The sequence below is a fragment of the Poecilia reticulata genome, linkage group LG16 (genome assembly GCF_000633615.1).
Source record: "Poecilia reticulata strain Guanapo linkage group LG16, Guppy_female_1.0+MT, whole genome shotgun sequence".
NCBI lineage: Eukaryota > Metazoa > Chordata > Actinopteri > Cyprinodontiformes > Poeciliidae > Poecilia > Poecilia reticulata.
This window is the reverse complement of record NC_024346.1, coordinates 24,454,694-24,474,838: the sequence shown is the minus strand read 5'-3', so window position 1 is coordinate 24,474,838 and position 20,145 is coordinate 24,454,694. Positions and strand designations below refer to the sequence as shown.

Sequence of the window (20,145 nt, the reverse complement as noted above, 5' to 3'; positions counted from 1 at the left end):
CAGCTCTCAGCTGTTTTGGATTTAAACTTCCCAGCAAGTCCAGTGTTTGTCTGACATTTGCTCATTTGAATAATTTAGCTTAACTCAGCGGCGGCTTCTGATGCAGGACATGTGTGCAGTTGCCCTGGGCGACATTAGAAAGAGAGGGGTTTATAACGTCACTGATAATATCACTTAATCATCACTGTGCACAAATTTTCTTCAGCTTTTTTTGCAATTAGTGAGGAGTTGGCACGCATTATTCTACTGGCAATGGGGGCCCGAGAGGACATCCATTGCCTCTCGGGCCCCCCGAAAGGCATGGGACTGAATGGGACTGCACTGCATTTTATCCCACATCAAGATTTTGCAGCATTTTGCTGGAGGGTTTTACCCAGAGCACTGTCCATGCAGGAACTGTTTGAAGTTATGGAGCATGATGTCAGTCAAGAAGTGTTTAAAAATCACATACCATTGCTTTTATGTGAAGCAAGAACATCATCATCAGGAGGAGACCTCTATGTGTGAGGAACTGGGGCTTTTGTCACTTGAAGGGGGTTTGAACAAGAGATGACAATATCACAATCTGATAAATCTGGAAAACAGATTTCAAGGAATGGTGAGGACAATGTTGCCGATCAACTTGTGGGATCCTGACAGATTATAACAAAGAAGACTAAATTAACTCAGAAGGTACTTCAGCAAAGTATTAATTTGGTCACACTTTCACCATGCCACCTGCAAATGCTTTATTTTTCTGACATGTTTTTTTAATTTCAGTTCAATTGTACAAAATACACAGAATGCCACTTTTAAAGAGGAAACAAATTAAATGATTTATGATAATCACTTCTTAATTGTGATAAATATCTGTAAGTTTTGCAGATCCACTGAATGTTAAATGGTCTAGGTTTCAGGCAAGAGAAGCTCTTTCAGTACGTTGCCCTGCTTGTCTGCAAACATTTTTTGCTTAGTCTACAGACGCACTTTATTGAGAGATACTTAAATTTAGATGCTCTGACTACAGCGCAGCCCACCATCTGTCTTCCTCCAATTGTTGCTGCTGATTGTATTTTGAATTTCAGTGTCGTACAGTAACGGGGACAGTTCCAGCCATAGTCTGACAAAATTACACAATGTGGCTCCGGATGACAGACTTATATAAAATAAAAAAGAACATCACCATTAGGCTAGGTATGAATGTAAAATAAACCAGATCTACTGAAAAAGATGCACAAGGTGGGTTGCACAAAGATGTCTGGGATAATTCTTTACCCCAGATATTTGGTTTATAGTTGGGATGGAGGTTGAGCAGCTTTAGCGAAACATTTGGTCCAAAATTTAGATGTGGTTTGTTGGGTTAACAAAATTTGTAGTCCCTAACTAGTATGTTGCTAGCCTACTCTACGCTAACTAGCAGAGGCCATTTTGAACTAATAAACAACCTGACCAGATTTCACTGAACCTCTTCCACAGGATAAAATAACAATTCCTAATATTGTAAAATGATTTAAGTTTTAATCTACGTTAACACTTCAACACATAAAATGTGTTTGTTTACTTAAGTAAACATTGACCTTTCACTTTCTAAGTAGTTAGCGCAAGCTAGTGTTAGCTATGTTTCACACTTTGACCAAAGAATTAGTCATAAAGTCTAAAACATATAAAATAGATAATATTTTACACACTATGTAATACAATTGGCTGTCAAACATCTTATTAAACATTTAGGGTCCAGTTAGGCCAGTCCAGTTACATCGATCGCTAGCTTGCTGGGAAAGTCTGATTTGTTTGGTGAGATGCGAACTGCAAAGTAGTTAGAATCAAAGAAGAAAACACTTGTTTATCTAAGGGCTTATTTTATACCTATATTTGTTGTTGAGTTTTTGAACTTGTAGCTTTTTTTTGCGCAGAAAATTGAAAGTCAAAAAGAAAACTTGTCACCACAAACCACACGAGAACTTTGTTGTTTGTTTGTTGGTTATCTATTTAATGCTGAGGAGTACTAAGTACAGGTAGAAGGTGTTGCGCTCGGAGCATTTAGTCTCTGTCATTTGTATTGTTCTATTTTCTATTTGAATCTTGAGATTGTCTGAGCAGCATATTAAATGGTAATATTAAATATTACATTTTCAGACTCTGTACATGACATTTGGTTGCAAAATAGCTCTTTTTACAAACTGTTCATATTTTCACAAATCACCAAGATTCGTTGTCATGAGCGGGGCCAGCTTGTTCCCATTGCTGTCAAATTATGTCATTCTTTCAGAATGTTCTGCTGTCCTTTGTTCCCATCGGCAGCCGAATCTTCCAGATTGGGTTTGGATTCTCAGATGAAAGATCTGGTGAGAGACTTGGTGGCGACATCGGGATTGTTTAGACTGTGCAGCTGTTTGAACAGGGACGTGTCTCTGAAACCCACTCTCATCATCACACTGCACTTTGTTTACACATCCCCAGTTTTTTAACGGAGCATTTCCACCTGTTGTGGCCGTAAGTAAAATGAAGGAAAAAAATGATGTTGGTGTATAAATGTAAGATTAAATGAGTTTGAAAAGTGTCTGTGGGTTTTAGAAACACTAAGCACACATTTTCCCTGAGTAAAATACTATAACCACAAGGAGTTTATGAATAACAATGCTTTTCTGATTATACTGTTGTGAAATGGGTCCCAGAAAGAAAAGTCATTTTCTAACCCCTTTCATTTCTTATTTCTTCATCTGTCATGTTACATTCATGATTTTCTAGTTATTTCTTGTTCAAATATTTATTAATTTAACGGTATGTTGGTTTAAATTATTTTCTAACTGTTAGATTGTTTTATGTCCTGTGTAGATCTCTGGGTTTTATTGTATTAATTACTGTCTTTCCTTCACGTTCACACTCGGCTGCACTGTTGATTAACTCACCTGGTTGGCATGTCATTAATCACCTCTCTAGCCATTGTAAGCCAGTTAGTTTCCTTCATTAAAGCCTTCATCTGCTCTTCTGTTATTCTGGTTTCTGAAATGATCTTTTTGTGTCTTCTGCAGAGTTTTTTGGATTTGTGTTATTTCACCTTCCTGACTCAGATCTGCACTTTGTTCCACACATACAGCACCAAATAAGGCATTTTTTTGGGATATTTAAGTTTTCCACATTTCTATTGTGAACGATTACTTCAATTTGATTCAAATTCATATATGTTTTATTTTATATGTATGCTTTGACGCTACTCAAAGATTAGGTGTGTTTTAATCTGATCTACATGCTGTTTTCTTTATTCTGCATATTTTGAGTCGATTATATAAAAAATGAATTAAATCCGTCTTGAATCCGCCTGAAGCGCTATTGGAAAGCAGAGTGCGTGTCCTTTCACACAGACAGAGATGAGCAGCAGGCAGGAAACTCCCCCAGGTGATATTTACTGAAGATATGTTGAGCTTGAGGGGTCAGGCAAAATGCTGACCTCAATGGCCACACGCAACAACCGTGACGTGATGCTCAGAGGATGAACAATCTGCAGAGTCTGTTTATTGGTTATTTATGTGACAACAATGGTTGGCGTAAACAGGTCTCGACGACCTTGGGCCATCTCTCTTACACCGTCTTGTCTGTGAGTAAATATCGGCAGGTTAAATATAGCGCAAGCAGCCATAAGCTGCCACATTTACAGAACAGACGCGACAGGAAGTGTCCCTTTTGTTGAGAGCTGGACAGTTGTTGTTTTTGTAACGGGTATTATACAGGCTGTTGGCTCAAAACACACGACTACATGTGACAAACAGCAAATCGTACCTTATGAGTACAGATTGCTGCTGTGTTGCTGGGTCATTCAAATAGATATGAGCCTCAATAAACAGTAATGCTGGATATTCCATGTAGAATAACGCAACGTCAGTGTGTGGTGGGAAATATGTTATATATTGCCTGATAGAAGTGAGTAGAAAAATTGCCACGCCTCCTTTAAGTAGGTGAGCGTTGAATCTTGGAAAAAAAAGTATCTATTACTGATTCAGTGACAAAACATCTCACAGTTCCTGCAGTCAGATGATGTACATAATTTACAATATGTTCACTTATACAGTCAAGATAACCCTTGACCTTTTCCCCCCCGACTCTGAAGAACCCAGTGTAAATCGCTCTGAACATATAACAGGAGAAAAGACAATACAGACATTTTATATTTTGCTTTTCTGTTTTAACATACCTCACAAAAATGATGTTCAATAACTCTTCAGATTTGTTTCAGCTGAATGAACCTCAAGCTACACTCATCAGCGTAGTAAGACACTTGTGGGAACACGCGCGCGCACACGCACACACACGCGCACACACAGGACTGTTTTGGTCACTCTGTATAGAGACTGAGGGTGTGTCTTATCCAGTCACCAGAGTCTCTCTGTCTCTCACTCCTTCCTGCCTGTCTCGTCCTCATGTCTTCAGCTGACACATCATTGTTTCTGTCAGTCTGTGTGTATAGAATGTTCTCATACACAAAGTATATGAAGAATGTGTATTATGTGCTTATATTCTATACTCTCCCTGCCTGTTATTGTTGCTTAAACAAATGTTTCTGTTCATTTTATCAGTATGTTCCTAAATAGCAGCAAGTCTTCTAAACTGTGCTTCCTCACAGGAAGGGAATGTATAATTAATTTTATGAGTTATGTAATAGTTAAATCAGTTTAGATAGATAAAATCAATGTGAGAAGACACATTGAACCAAAAATGTTCAGATAAGTGCCTTTTTTAACAACAGAACTTGGGACCTCTAAACACTGACTTTTCTTTTCTTGAAGTGCTGCATATTTAGGCATGAAGAGCAAAAGCGCTGCGAAGGCCAGTGGTATCTGTAGGATTTCTTGTTATTCTTTTCCGCCTTAAAACACATATTTGAGGGCCTAAACATATTCAAAAACTCACCAAACATCCCCCAAAATGATCCTCTGTGTAAAATTAAACGTGGAATCAAAAATGGGCGGGGCCAAACTGGACATTGTAGAGATTTCAAACTTGCTATATTTCTAATCTCAGACCAAGAGATATGTCCTAAAATGTACAGGGATGCAGCAGTTTTGGGTCAAAGGGCAAATTTTGACCATTTTTGCTGTTTACTCACCTTGAACCATAACAAACTCCCTCTAGGGATTTTGAGCTATCGGCCTCATATTCGGACAGCATGCAGGTCAGGAACGAGAGATTAAAAGTTATCAAAATGTTAAGTTTTTGAGCATGCTTAGGTGGTCTAGTACCGAACTTAGCATACTCGCCAAAGCCATTATGATTTTTACTCAGCTCAAACATTATGATTTTTACTCAGCTTAAAAAATCTTTTGAATCATCACTTCACAGTCACGCACTAGTCTGTCACATTAAATCCCAATTAAATACATTGAAATTACTGGATGCATTGTGAAAAAACTGAAAAAATAAAAACCAACGAGTGTGAATAATTTTTCCAGACACTACGTATGTGTATCTTTGTAAGGCTTCTGATCCGATTGGAAATGGAAATCCTACAAATACGATCCAGAGCTTCTGTCAAAGTGTGCCCACCCTCGTTAATCGTCCTCATTATGAGCACACTCCAATCTAATGAGCCATAATAACACCTCCTGATAACACCATGATAGGTGGCCCCTTTGGACTCGCCAACCTTTGATTGGCTGCCTGAACGGTGGTGTGCAGATACTGATAGGCCATCAGAGGGAGGGCAAGCTGGCTGCTGGCCAATGGAAGTGATACGACCCAGAGGAATGAGACTGACTGACAGCGGGCATTTTTCTGCCACAGAGATGAAAGACCAATGACGCACACTGTGTGAGAGTAAGGGTGTGTTCGGGTGTGTAAACATTGCCAGACCGACTGATTGATCTTTTTAAAAGAAGTATGTCTTTAACATTAAAGGTCAACATAACACTATTGTATGTGTCAGCAACCTTAACACTGGACCTCTGTGGAGCATGGTGATGGGACCACAAGGTGGTGGAGATAGTGTTTTCTTTTTTTTTTTGTTGGCTACAAAGGAAGGAGCCATTCTAGCCAATGGAAAACTGGTGAAAGTGTCCAATAAAAAATGAGAACAGGTGGAGATTTGTCTTGGAAACAAACAACAAACCTAAACAAAAGTAGCAAGAGCTGTGATGGAGTGGTTTAGACCAAAACATCTTTATGTGTTAGCATGGACCAGTCAAGGTTGATATGGAAATAAATAATCCTACTTAAGATGAGACAGCTGAAACAATTACGAACAACAAAATGCATTGTGTCATTATTTTATCCAAAAGGCCAAGACATTGTTTTGAAGACTCTCAGGGACTGAGAATGACCTTACGCAGTGAAAACAGACTATATTTATATCTTCCAACATAAGGCAAAGTTTTACTTTCTCATCAGCATTGCACAGAGAATGCAGAATGTCTTGTCCACTTGTACTTTGAGTTACCAAAGTTCAGACTGCTCAGAGCTCCCCTTTCTAAATTAATCCACAGATCTCAAGCACAAAAGCTTAAAGTTCCCGATTCTCCATCCAACGCAAGACTTAGACCAAAATCCATCTGAGCACGATATGTGTACAGATGCTCTTTAATGACCTATTTTGAAAGGAAGAATGGGAGAAATTACATTTCTAGATGTATAAAGCTGGCTGATAAACCCCAAAAGACTGGGAGCCTAACTCAGTGGGGACCTTGTCTTGGTCTGTCACATAAAATACAGAACAAGACTTTGGTCTACAGACCAAAGTCAGAAGAAGAAACATCAAACTGTTTAAATAAATATTTAGCTGGGTTGAATACATCTGCAAGTTTCTGCACCGTTTGTTAGATGCATGTACATTTTTTTCAGAGGCTGCAACATGAAAAAAGCACTAGTGCTGAGACACAATCCAGAGTAATAATGGTGCCATATATTACATATAGGTCAATGGTCATAGCTTAGTAAATCAGGTTATCCACTGTTAAAAGATTTTGTACCATAAGAATAAAAGACAAAAAAACAAAAAACAGAGAAAAACAACCTCTAAGAAAGTCACAGAACAGTAACCTTTGTTAGCAGAGGAAAAATCTTGAGTTATGGCACCATTATTTGGTTGGGATGAGAAAAATGCATTTGCTGAAGAAAGTTCTGCTGCCGATTTTGTTCAGCATGAAGTATAAAACAGTTTTTCTGTACAATGTGATTTTAAACCAGAAAAAAGTGCAATAATCAGATTTTGTTTTCCTAAATTTAAAACTTCAACTAAAAGTTTTAAATTTAGTCAATTCTGACTGATGCTTTGATTTCAGTTTCATGGTTACAACTGTTTGAAATTGTCTCCTGCATTTCCCTAAGAAATGCAGGAATCATTGAAGTTTCCCAGCAGATTGCCAACATTTGGGAGCAACGTGGCAGTTTTGGCATACTCTCTTTGCACTCGGCTACACGTGTCCAGGCGGATTTTCTACATTTTAAATGAAACAGGAAAAGATTAAAAAGGAAAAAAAAAACATCTTTCGTCATCTCTTCTTTCCCTTGAGGGCTGCCTGGCCCTGGCTTTCATCCGGAAGCCTGGGGGTAAGAAAGTCAGGAAGGGACAAAGAGTAAGAAAGGAAGGGAAGAAGATGATGCCAAACAAGGTGAAAGTAGAGAAAACGGATTTGGAAGCATACAGTGAACAGGAAGAAATAATAAAAAAAAAAGATGTAGAAATGGAACGAGTGCTGTGCTTCATGAATGAGCATCAGAAATTTGGGTTGTAAGATAGGATGAGAGACAAGAGCATGCTTTCTACTTGCCCCCTCCCCTTCCCATTTCCTCCCTTTTCATCTGCCCCACTGCCCCTATATAACCTCTGACACAGACCATGCCTCAGTCAAAGTTGTGTCAGCAGCTCAGGAAACTGCAGCCATCTCTCTGCCTTTGTGATACCAATATTTGAGCTTCACTTGTTTGAGGAACAATCTGCAGTCAGTTTTTATATCCAGTTAGAGTTCTGGACTGATGAGTTTCCACCAGGAGAAGATGCTCAACCAATTAGCCATCATCTCGCTGCTCCTGCCGCTGGTGCACAGCGCAGGTAAGAACCATACGCATCACTGACTGTGAGTTTAGTACCACTTTTTCTGTTGTGGTAATGTGCTTTGGTATGTAAAGACCTCTAAAAACCTAGGTGGATGTGGGAGTCATACATGTTAGCAGGAAATAATTCAGGAAACATCCAGTGGTCAATGATAAGACTGCTAAACGCACCAGACGGATACTATTATTGATAAGCTAAACAGTCTCACTCATTACGTCAGTATCTCACTCGTTTTGAGTGAATTATTATTAAATCATTATTAAAAAAAATGTATTCAGTTCAGTTTATTTAAATAGAACCAATTTTACATCCAATCTACAAAACAAAGCTTTTCTTTTGTCCAGGTCAAACTACAAGGCTGGAAATCATTTTAAGTAAGCAAGACTTCCAGGTAGGAGAAGAGATGTTGCTGGTATGTAAAGGTAGGTGAAACTTTATTTAACTTCCAACTCTCCGTCTATTCATAAAGTTCACAATCCATTTTTAAAATTGATTTTCTCTCTCTCTTTTCTGTCCCGTCCTGTCTCCTGCAGCCACAAAAGAAGGAGAAATGACATGGCATAAAGAAGGAGAGGAGATTGATGATGAAAACATCGTCTCAAAGCTGGACTACACCACCTCCAAGCTGCTCATCAAGAAAGCCAGCCTGTCTGACGGGGGCACGTACACCTGCATGTTTGAGTCCGATGATGGACACCAGGTGGATGCTCAGTCGGTTATCTATGTCTACGGTAAGTCCCCTGCCAGCATGCCTAGGTGGGCCCCATGTGGGGGAAAGGAGGGCTGATGTATGGGTTTGTGCGCGGGTCCCACGATGGCCCCACATGGGTTTGCCCATGAAGGGCCTCAGCCTACATGGGTCCTACATGGGCAAACCCATGTGGGCCCACCACCATGTAGGGCCCTAAGGCCCTACATAGACAAACATGGGTTTGTCCACATAGGCCCATGTAGGGCCTCAGCCTACATGGGCCCAACATGGGCCCTAAATGGACAAACCCATGTGGGCCCACCACCACGTAGGGCCCGTGTAGGGCCTATGTGGGCTGTGGCCCTACATGGGCAAACCCATGTGGGGCCATCGTGGAACCCGCGAACAAACCCATATGGGACCCATCTGGTCTGCCCTCCTTTCCCCCACATGGAGCCCACCTAGGCAGGGTCGCTGCACACGCACGACAGACTCGTCGTTGTTGACATTAATTTTTCGTCCTTTAACTTCATTCAGATTGAGCATTTTACCTTTGACGTGTTTCCTCAGAGGGTCCGTCGTTCCACGGCACCACCACCTACCATGAGTTTCTGGAGGGAGCAGACGGAATGGTGCCGTGTCTGGTGACCGGGCGGCCAGCGGTGGACGTTACGTGGCTTAAAGACGGAGAACTGATCCCTTCTACACGTAAGATATTGGACCAGCACCTAGAAAATGTTTTACACCCCAAAAATAAGCTTTGTGCTTAGTAATTTACAACTAACTTAGAATCCAAAATATCCTCTTGTTGTATTTCTTTAATCAAAAACTGTCATGCTGCTGTTTTTGCAACATGACCTGAAAATCTCTTCAGTCAAGTAATCTAGAGCATCAAGCATGTTTGTTAATCAGGGGCTCCAACCCATGGAGGGAAATGAGTTTCAGCTTATGTGACGAAACTCATTTCTCTTCTTAAAAATGGATAAAAGGTAAAAATGAAACTTTCCTCATAACTTGAGCATGACATATGTACCACTGTTCAGGTAGAAAAATAAAATAAGGTCAATGCGACTCACCAGCAGGGGGTGCTATGACAGACGTTAGTGCGCTCTGGTTTCTAACTTCTGAACAATAAATCAAGCTATCAACCTTATGCCTGAAGGTTTGGAGTTTATTATTATTATTATTGCTGCATCACAATACAGCATAAACCTTTAAATGAAGCACCCATGGTCTAGAACAATTGCACATTTTATTTAGAGATGCAGTTGAAGAGTTGAAGAATAAATCATTTTTAATCTTCTGAGAAATTTGAAAGTTTTTCCAATTTAGTTTCAAACTTTAAGAAAATCATTAAAAGTCACAGATTTGACCGATTTTTCTGATATTTTTCTTGAATTAACCCAAACATTTTATATTCTGCAACTTATGCTCTTCCATGAAGACGACCTCTCAGCTTTTTCAGAAGTTTGCAGTATAATCTCATTATTGAGTCTCAGAATTTTGTTGGACTAATCCAGTTGAATTGTGCACAGTTTGCCATCAAAGTTTGCCTATGAAAACTTTTACTCAGTATTTGAATTTGTGCTTCAATTTGCATGCAGTATTAATAACGATAATACAAGGTGCTAACGACACCTAGCATAAAAACTTGAGTTTCAATCAGACACAGACCGGGTCATCTGAGAATATTTAAAAAGACTTTGTTTTTTTAGAGAATACTGGAAAATGTTATTATGGTCTTAGTCAAATTATAAAGTAGTAGATTTTTGTGCGTATCATTATCAGTGGAGAGTGCAATTAGTTTGAAACGGTTTACATTATGTTGGAAGTAAAATGCGAGGAGAGTTGCAGGTTTAGCACTGGAGGCTGTTAAAAACAAGAACAAGATCAACTGGCATCCTGAAGTGAAGTAAAACTCACTGCCATTGTTTAGTACTTCCTGTTCATTTGCATCAGTCATCATTGAATGTTTCTGCATATACAACGCTGTGTGTCTAAAAAGCTTATATTGTCTTAAAAATGACGGGTGCTACATTAAGACTCATTCTGCAACATGAAGTTCTGTTTTGCTTAGTAGAGGAAGAGTCTGACCAACTTTGACCAGCTGGAGTAACGTGATTAAAATAAGATGTTGATAAGCCGTTAATGTGACCTTGTTTGGCTCCTTTTCATCAGCTGGAGTTCGTGTTAGTAAGATGTCCGACAACACGCTTCATATTGAGAAAGTGAAGAGGAGCGATGCCGGGACGTACATCTGTCAGGCCCAGATCAGAGGGAGAGCAATCTACAAGCAGCTTCCTGTGTCTGTCGTCGCCAACGGTTAGTCACTTCCTTATGGTATCCAGAGGCATAAAGGACCATTACAAGTAACTAAGTGCTATTTTATTTTTCTTATAATTTTTGTAACGTCTTTTAACAATATGTCTCACACTGCAGCTCCTCCCACTGTGCACATCAGAGAAGAAGTGAAAAAAGTGATTGCTGGGCCTGAAACCAATGTGTCATTGCTGTGTTTGGTTGATGGTCTGCCAAAACCCAACATCACATGGACTCTGTAAGCCACCATTTTCTTACTTTATTATAAAAAAAAATTACTTTCAATACTTGAAATTCACATTAATTCTTTAAAAGCCTAAGGCTTTGATTACATGATTGGATTTTTAAATGTCTAGTTGGCATATTTCTACTAACAATTTGCTTTTATTCGTAAAGTGAAACTATTTTTTTTTTTTCAAAAATCAACATTTTAAATCTGCAATACTAGAAGCCTTGAACATGTACTGTTGGTTGTTTCACTATAATTTCAAAAAAGAGAGAAAAAAATCTTTGGCACTCTATTGTCAATCAAGGAATACTGAACATTTCTGTATTTTTTTTATTAATTTCCAAATGTAAGTATTTGTGAGAAAGGTCACCTAGAGGTTGCAATTCAGACAAGGAAAGAGTATGTTTTCTGATCAACACTGACCTCAAAAACCAATATGGCCGCCCTGTACATACAGCTTAATGATTGCAATATAAACTGTTTGACGGTTTGTATACAGATGTCAGTGTTTGTCTCATTCACATTAGCTAGTTAGGATTAATTACTTATTTTAAGCTAGAAGAATTTAAATTCTTAATTTGCATGAACAAAATATCTGAAAATGCATTTTATCAAACATCGCACAGATTTCTGCTCACAAGATATTTATCGAAAAGACATTTTTCCTCAACCACTGCAAACTAACAGTTGCACTGAAATCAACATTTGCCTTAAAAACATACAAAAGGCAGGTCAATGTAACAAACTTTTATTTTACTCGCAATACAAAATACAAAAACATAAGTTAAAATGGCCGAGTAAAGATGGCAGTTTTTCTGTGTTAATATTCTGCGTCATTATTTATTTTCTTCTCAAATTTTCTGCCTCCCTCTGCTGGCTTTCTTGTTACCTACAATCACGTCTCTAAATACTGACTCCACACAAACAAGACATGAAACTATTTTTTTTTTACATTTTTCATCCTAAGGCCTACCGAGGCTGATTCGTCCCGCCACGTCTTCAACTCAGACCACAGCCAGCTCACCATCCAGTCTGTCGTCAGGGACGACTTCGGGGAGTACGTCTGTACGGCCAAAAACAAGATCGCTGAGAGCAGCGCAACGTTCATGCTGCATGTTTTTGGTTGGTTTTCACATTCCATTAATTAGTTTCTTTCATTCTGATAGAGTGCACTAAAGCAAGATGATGATGATGCTTGTTTTACGTATAGAGCCTCCAGAGGTGTTTATCTCAGAAGATCAGCTCAGTGTGAATGTGGGCCAGCGCGTCTCTGTGTCCTGTAACGTGACTGGTCACCCGCAACCTGAGCTGCACTGGATCAACAAGCAAAACGGAGAAGAGCTGGTAAGGCTGCTCTGATTTTTACTAATTGCACATACGGTGGCTCTTAAATGCATACACGATGAAATACAATGGTTTGAGTTGCAAAGATTAGGCATGTAGAAATCATTTTTGATTTTCTTTTCTGCATGAACAATGTTTATGCAGAAACAAGCAGGAAAGAAGATGTCCTTAAAACCCTTGATGCACAAACTTAAGCTAATATTTTGTTGAAGCTCTTATTAAATTTAATTTCAGTCTTCTTCAGTTCATATCAACCATCATTACAGTTAATCAAATTAATCTGCGCAAACGTTCAGGTGTCCATTTTTCAGATATTTGCTCACTTGAAAAGAGGTTCCAAAGAATAAAAACTGAATCTAAATTGCTACAAAGTTTTAGTTTACGGTTATGTCCATTTGTACCACTACCAAATTATTCCACATTTAACTTTTTCCCTCCCTTCATACAGATGTGTTTGTCTCTCATTAAAAATGTACAGGATAATTGTCCTGTCCAATTATCCTTTAAGAAACAGGCTGTTAAAGCATTTGCCAGGGCCTCATTAGTTTACATTTCAGAAACGTTTCTACTGAGTGCGTTTGCCTTCCAGGGTCTTTGTTACTTTTCAATTTGACCATCAGGCAAAAGCTGAATAACGTTTTTGCTTTTTATTGTAATTCATCACCTGGAAGTCCTGTATTTTCAATGTTTGAACCCTCTCTGTCAGGATTCGACCAGTCGTATCCAGGCGGTGGACGGCGTGCTGGAGATTGAGGAAGTGATGCCCTCTGATGGCGGACGCTACTCCTGCATGGCTGTCGGTATTTCTGGAAATGCGTCGAGAGATGTTGTAATTCAGAGTAAGGCGTCCGCTTCACTCGGGCACGTTTCCCTCTCAGTGATCAACGTGTCTCCAGTTGACATTATTTCTGTGTTTTCCTGTCCTTCTGCTCGCCCTCCAGCCCAGCCCGGGCCGCCACATTACCTGACGGTCACCCCGGGTCCAACCTCTGTGCTCTTCACACTGAAAACCTTCCCCATCAACGGAGGAGCACCAATCAAAAGTTTTATTCTGCAGTGGAGGAAAAGTGCAACGGATAAGTGGGAGGAGACCATTGTTGCAGCTTCAGGTGAGAATTTGTGCTTTTAAGGTTTTAAGGTTTTGTGGTTGTAATTCATGTTTCACCTGTAGTGATCTAGCTGTCTAGATAATCCTGAACCTTCTTTGTGTTTTTTGTAGATATTTTGGCTATTACCAACCTCAAGCCATACACCAAGTATACAGTTCGTATGGCGGCCATGAATGATGTGGGACAGGGGCAGTTCTCAATGGAAAACACAGTTCGCACTGAGGGAAAACGTAAGTTTGATCTACTGCAACCAGCCATCAACTTCAATGTACTTTCATTGGATTTTATGGGATTGTCACCAGAAATCATCTTCACTCTTGATAACCCTGAATGCAAGTTGTTATCGGAAATTGCCCAATTAGTAAATAGAGAGAAAAAAAAGAAAAAACATGTCAAAAAGCTGGTAGCTAGCTTGTAAAGTGTTTGTACATAAAAAAGAAACAATGTTACTTAACAGTAATGTTTCATCTTCATTTTTATCTGCCTTCCCTGGTTCCTCATGTCCATCTTTCATTGAAATCATCATCCTAACATCTTCATATCGTCATTCGCCTGCTGATTCCACTCACATCACCTCCTAATCTGCTGTCCTCCCTTTGCAGAAGGTAAAGTTCCCATGCTCTGTAACAAAAATGAAAACCTGCAAATGAAATATATTCTAGTCATATACATCCCAAAGTTATTATAGCCTACAGCTAAATGGTTTCCCCTTCTGATTTTAGGTGAACCAGACAGTCCAGCTTTAGCCACAAGTCAGGCAGTAGTGGAGGGCAACTCCTTCTCTGTTCCTCTTCAGCAAATCGAAAACGGCGGCTCCCCTCTGCTGTACTTCGACGTCCAATACGAACAGGTGGGAGATCATGTGAGCTCAAATCTACCTGTTATTTCATTTCTTCCTTGTCCTTAATTCTCTTCTTGTGCTCCTTTTTATCCAGGACACAGAAGAGAGTGAGTGGAAAACACTGCGGCTTCCCTCTGATGCCAACACTGTCAGCCTGAAAGACCTCAGCTTCGGCTCAGACTATCACCTGGAAGTCAGAGCCGTCAACGCTAATGGCTCCTCCATCCCCGCAACGTTCAACTTCACAATTGCAGAGCAGCCTGGTGTGTTGCCTCTCTCGTTCCACGTTAGATGTCATACATTTTAAGTGAAAGATAATAATTACACTTATCGTGGTAATGTTTTTCCTTTGTCCCCGCAGTGAGCAGCAGGATGACCAAAGGCACCGTGGTTGGCATCGTGATGTTGATCTTCCTGCTGGTGTTTCTGGCAGTGGATGCCACCTGCTGCTACAGAAACCGCTGTGGTCTGCTTATGGCCGTCGCAGGGAAACTGTCCAGGTGGAAAGACCCGAGCCTCAAAAAGGTCGAGGAAGGAGATGGGACAAACGGGTGAGCGACTGTCTGGACGACATCCATCTCACGGATTCTCTTTTGCTAAGCACTCTATTCTAAATATTCCTGCATGTTCTGCCTGCAGAGATGTAACGCTGAAGGGTCTCTCCAAACCCAGAGGCAGTATTCAGCAGTCAGGGGTTCAGACGGTCAGCAAAGAAGCCGGTCAACTCTCAGAGGTCACCTGCGACAAAGCTCCACTCACCAAAAATGAGTACGTTCGTTCTCCGAAACGCCAAGAAATTGCATAAATATAGTACATTGCAAATAGTCTTTTAACTTTTTGATATTTTAAAATTTTGCAATTTTGTGTGATTCCATTACAAAGGAAAGTGATTCCAAACTAAATTAGCTGCAATGACTTTAAAAAAGATACTTTTTCTCTACTTAACAACCAATCATTTTCAATCTACCACAGTGAATTCCAACAAAATACTTAGAAGTTTGTGATTGTAATGTGCTTAAATGTGAAAAGTTAAAGTTACAAATACCTTGGCAGGCACTGTAGGCTACCAAACAGAAAAAAAAAATCGTAATCGTTTTTGCAGTTTCAAATTGTGTTTGGCTTTTATTTTAACACGCTATTGATATTTTTCTATCCACAGGAAATTACACCCCACAGCTAATCTGTGAGGTTTTCTAAACTAAAGAAGAGAAAAACTAAACACTACACATTGTACAGAGATCCAGAGAAGAGGTCAGTGGATCCCAGCTGCTGTGGGAGAAGTCAAGCACGCAGTAGGAAATGGACGGATTTGGACTGATGGTGATTAAACTGAGCTCATCCTGCACTACGTGCTGTTAGCGTGGAGGTTAGCATGGGCGTTAGCCTCAGTTTTTACACGTTTGTTCTTTAACAGGGTAATAATGACGTCTGTGTTTTACAGGGTAATAGTTTTGTTACTGTGCAATCGCTGTAACTGCTTTTGTGAAAGAAAAAGAGTAACATTTACTTGGCACAACAAACGTTCATTAGTTTCACAGACAGAATTATTGTTTTATCGTTGATAACTTCTTTATTGCTAATATCGTGTCGGTGAGTCCAGCAGGAGTCAACAGGGTTAATTACCGCATTATTTAACTGTATGCTACTTAAATTGAATGTAAATAAAATTCTGATAATATTTATTATTTTCTAAGGTTACATTTCTAAAAGTTATTTGTTTTAATTGGGTTTAGATACGTCCAACACCATCTTTAACTTCCTTGCCTCGATATGCTGTTAAGCACTTTTCTATTAAAAAAAAGTCTTGGAAAGGCAGAAAGTGACACTTTTAGCTAAAAGGAACTTCAAAAGTTTTAATTAGCCACTTGCAAAAATGTATGTTTTCTATCAGTGCTACAATATTACCGACAATAGATCAGTAAATCAACAGAACAATGTTTTGCTTTTTTTTTCTTATTAATTATTCTAACAGTGTTTTTATTTTTTTACCACTGTACATTGTGCATACATTTTTTGTGTTTTATAAACAGCTTGATGCCTTTTTGCTCATCATATGAATGTTTTCTGTATGTTTATTCAAATAATATCAGAAGTGAAGAAAATGTTTTCCTCCTTTCATTTTTTAAATCAGTATTTTATCCCTACAAACAAAATGTGTTGAGTAAAACATGGCAGTGGCAGGATGATGATGTGGGGATCATTTTTATTCTGCACATGTTAGTCAGACTCAGGTAAGCAAGGCAGACATAACCTGCAGCTGTGATCGCAGCAAGAAGCAGCTCAAGCATCGTCTCAGGGTGGCTGAATACTTTTTATATTTTTATCTGTAAAATGTTTACAAACCCTGAGTTAGTTTTCATTCATTTTCACAATTGTGCAGAGCTTTATGTCAGAGTGGCATTTAAAATAAACATACTGAAGTTTCCAGTTATAACTTCAGAAAATGTGGAAAATATTCAAAGGGTTCTGCAAGGCAGTGCGTGGCTCAATGTGCTGATCAGAAACAAATGTAATTATTCATTTCAACTATTAGCAAAATGTTGCAGCATATATATAAAATGTACATAGTTGGATTGTAGCACCAAAGGTGGTTTGGATGTAGACTCGATTTTATATAAACTACAAACACTTAAAATCCTCCTTCCAAACACACTGAGCTCCTGTTGGTCTTTTGAAGCAATAGCCTTGAATTTCCTGAGGAAATAACTGATGCTTAACTTTTTTGTCCTGAAACTAAACTTTGTCCTTGTTTACAAACTGGGATAAACAGTGAATTAAATTTGTTTCTTTGAGTTTGGGCTCTTTGAAATAGATCAAATCAGTTAAATAAATGATTACTAAGCTCTAACTAGATGTGGATCTGCATGATTCCTGTCCTACTTGCCAACATCGGAAAGAAATCCAAATGTGAAAACAAGAAGATGTAACAACTGCAGCACAGGAGTAATGACATCAGTCCAGCTAAAGAGACGACCAACACCAGCATCAGGATGGTTTTGCCTGATGACTGATAATCCACACTAATGCATTAATGAATGRTTGACATTTTCTCATGTAAAAACACAACATTTGGTTATAACAGCCTGTCGTTACACAGAATCATTACACTCAGCATTTGATAAAAGCATTGTGAGTGATCACTGTTTATGTTCCTGTGTTTCGTTATTTTCCTGAAAATATATTTTCTCAAACTCACCCCGTCTTAGTCAGGATGTTCAGCCATTTTCAAAGCACAGATACGACAGTCATACTCAATAATTAAAAATGTCTTGATGAGTCTTGTGAGATTAAAAGTATCTTTTGAAAATAATAACCTTTTAATAGCTATTTATGTTTTAAAAGTACATTTTTCATTGGTCTGAGGCAATAATCTAATTTTAAATGTCATGTATTCAGGAACTGTTAGAGGAAAATCATCAGACTTAACAGAAATAAAGGATATCAAACATCCATGTGTGTAATTAATCTACATAATGTGTTCAATTAGTGATAAAGTTCCTGAAATAAATGAACTTTTCAATAATATTCAACTTTACTGAATGAGTCGGTATAACCAAAAGTATTTTACAAGAATTTAACACGTCACTAATTTTCAAAGTAAATATCTTTTAAAGGTGAAACTGACATGACATTATTTCACTGAGTCCAGGTGTGAAAGGAAATCAAATCCTAGTTTTATGGTAAGAGAGTAAAAACATTTTTCTGTTCAAGAGACTAAAAACTGATCTGGTCTTAATTTAAATCTAACATTAACTCAAGTCCCATAAATTACTGGCAAACATTTCAGTTATTATATGCTGCTACTTTTATTGTTTTTTTTTTATTATTGCAATATGCTTAGCGCAATAGGGGAAAAACCTCATGTACTCAAAAATGGCCAGGAGAGGGCGACAAAATCAATCCAATTTTATTTGTATAGCACATTTCAGCAGCAAAGCATTTCGAAGTGCTTTACATAATTAAAATAAAAACAGCATGTGACATTAAATAAACAGTGAGAAAGACAGAGATTTAAAAAAAAAAACCCACAAAAAACAAAGATAAAAACATTAAAACCCGCACCCCCTTTTTTTCAGTTAAACGCCGTTTAACTGGGATTCTAACCCTCAGGGACTTTAGTCAAAAACACCGTTTGACAAGGACTCCAACCTCTAGGTTTTTAGTTGAAANCTAACCCTCAGGGACTTTAGTCAAAAACACCGTTTGACAAGGACTCCAACCTCTAGGTTTTTAGTTGAAACTCCGTCAACTGGGACTCTAAACCCCGTAGAACTTTAGTTAAACGTCGTTTAACAGGGACTCTAACCCTCAGGGACTTTAGTCAAAAACACAGTTTGACAAGGACTCCAACCTCTAGGTTTTTAGTTGAAACTCCGTCAACTGGGACTCTAAACCCCGTAGAACTTTAGTTAAACGTCGTTTAACTGGGATTCTAACCCTCTGGGACTTTAGTCAAAAACACAGTTTGACAAGGACTGCAACCTCTAGGTTTTTAGTTGAAACTCCGTCAACTGGGACTCTAAACCCCGTAGAACTTTAGTTAAACGTCGTTTAACTGGGACGTTTTCCGGGGGGCTTTACATAATTAAAACGTAGAAAAGAAATAAAAAGAAATTAAAAACATTAAAGACAAAAACATGGAAGACATCAAAACCCACACTCTAACCCTAATTTAGCCATARGCAACTCTAAACAGGTGGGTTTTAAGTTGAGATTTAAAGGCACCCAGTGTTTCGCAACTAAACTGGAAGAAGAACATTAACTGGTCTTGCAATGCAATAAAAGAAACAAACTAAGAACAAAACCTCCATTGCAAATGTTTTGGGACAGAAATGCTGCACCGTCGGTCCCATAATGTCCGCCTTCTGCCATCTAGCGTCGCATTTGTGCTGCTGCATGACATTGCTTCAAAAATTTCCAAACGGTCAAATCTGAAACTAAAATCACAATTAAACCAAACAAATGCGACCACACTTTGTGGGGGTCACACAGATATCTAAATATTCAAGAATGTGGCCAAAAGGCTATGTTGCGTTTTGGTTTAAGTAGTTTTTGGTGGTGCAGTTGCTGCACCCAGGCTGCTGCAGGCCCTCAGTTTCTTGAGTTATTTTTTTTTTTGCCAGATGTGGATTTTTCAGGAAGGTTTGACAGTTCTATCTCTCTTACCTTCCTTTGTTCTCGTTGTTTTTGGATGTTTCTTTGAGTTAATAGTTTTTTCTTCCTAAGTTCAGGGATTTTTTACTTTTATTCTTATGTTAGCAGATCCAATCGTCTCCCTTTTTACTGCTGTGTTAACTCATTTTTTATTTTATCATATTTTTCACCATATGACGGTTCTTAATCTACCTCACAAAAGCACCACTGTATTAGAGTTTCTCTGCAAAAAATAAAGAAACATTGATTTTGCTATGATTCAGGAATCACATTTTGTGCATAAAGATGTGGGTTGTCTAGCCAATAAATTTTATCATTCTATTGCAACTTCTTCTGCAGTAACAAAATGTAAGGGGGTTATGGTTGTGTGTAAACGCAAACTAAACAGAGTCGGCCATATTCCCCACCTCCATTGATTTATCAGAGTTGTGGCCACAA

The 20,145-nt window shown here is 38.7% G+C and overlaps 1 protein-coding gene across 2 annotated transcripts; it reads left to right on the top strand.

Annotated features, from left to right (window-relative positions):
- The first annotated feature begins 7,562 nt into the window (after positions 1-7,562).
- ncam3 (neural cell adhesion molecule 3) lies at positions 7,563-16,235 on the top strand. 2 transcript variants are annotated; one of them, XM_017309274.1, is made up of 17 exons: positions 7,566-8,017; positions 8,365-8,442; positions 8,554-8,751; positions 9,282-9,419; positions 10,890-11,033; positions 11,151-11,268; positions 12,227-12,381; positions 12,470-12,603; positions 13,310-13,442; positions 13,545-13,712; positions 13,823-13,942; positions 14,315-14,317; positions 14,435-14,562; positions 14,648-14,816; positions 14,915-15,104; positions 15,193-15,321; positions 15,713-16,235. In XM_017309274.1, exons 1-17 carry the CDS (start codon positions 7,942-7,944, stop codon positions 15,738-15,740), a joined length of 2,109 nt encoding a protein of 702 aa, XP_017164763.1. In that variant the 5' UTR covers positions 7,566-7,941; the 3' UTR covers positions 15,741-16,235. The 2 variants fall into 2 exon arrangements, with proteins under 2 accessions (XP_017164764.1, XP_017164763.1); XM_017309275.1 differs by lacking the exon at positions 14,315-14,317 and having other exon boundaries at positions 7,563-8,017.
- The last annotated feature ends 3,910 nt before the right edge of the window (positions 16,236-20,145 follow it).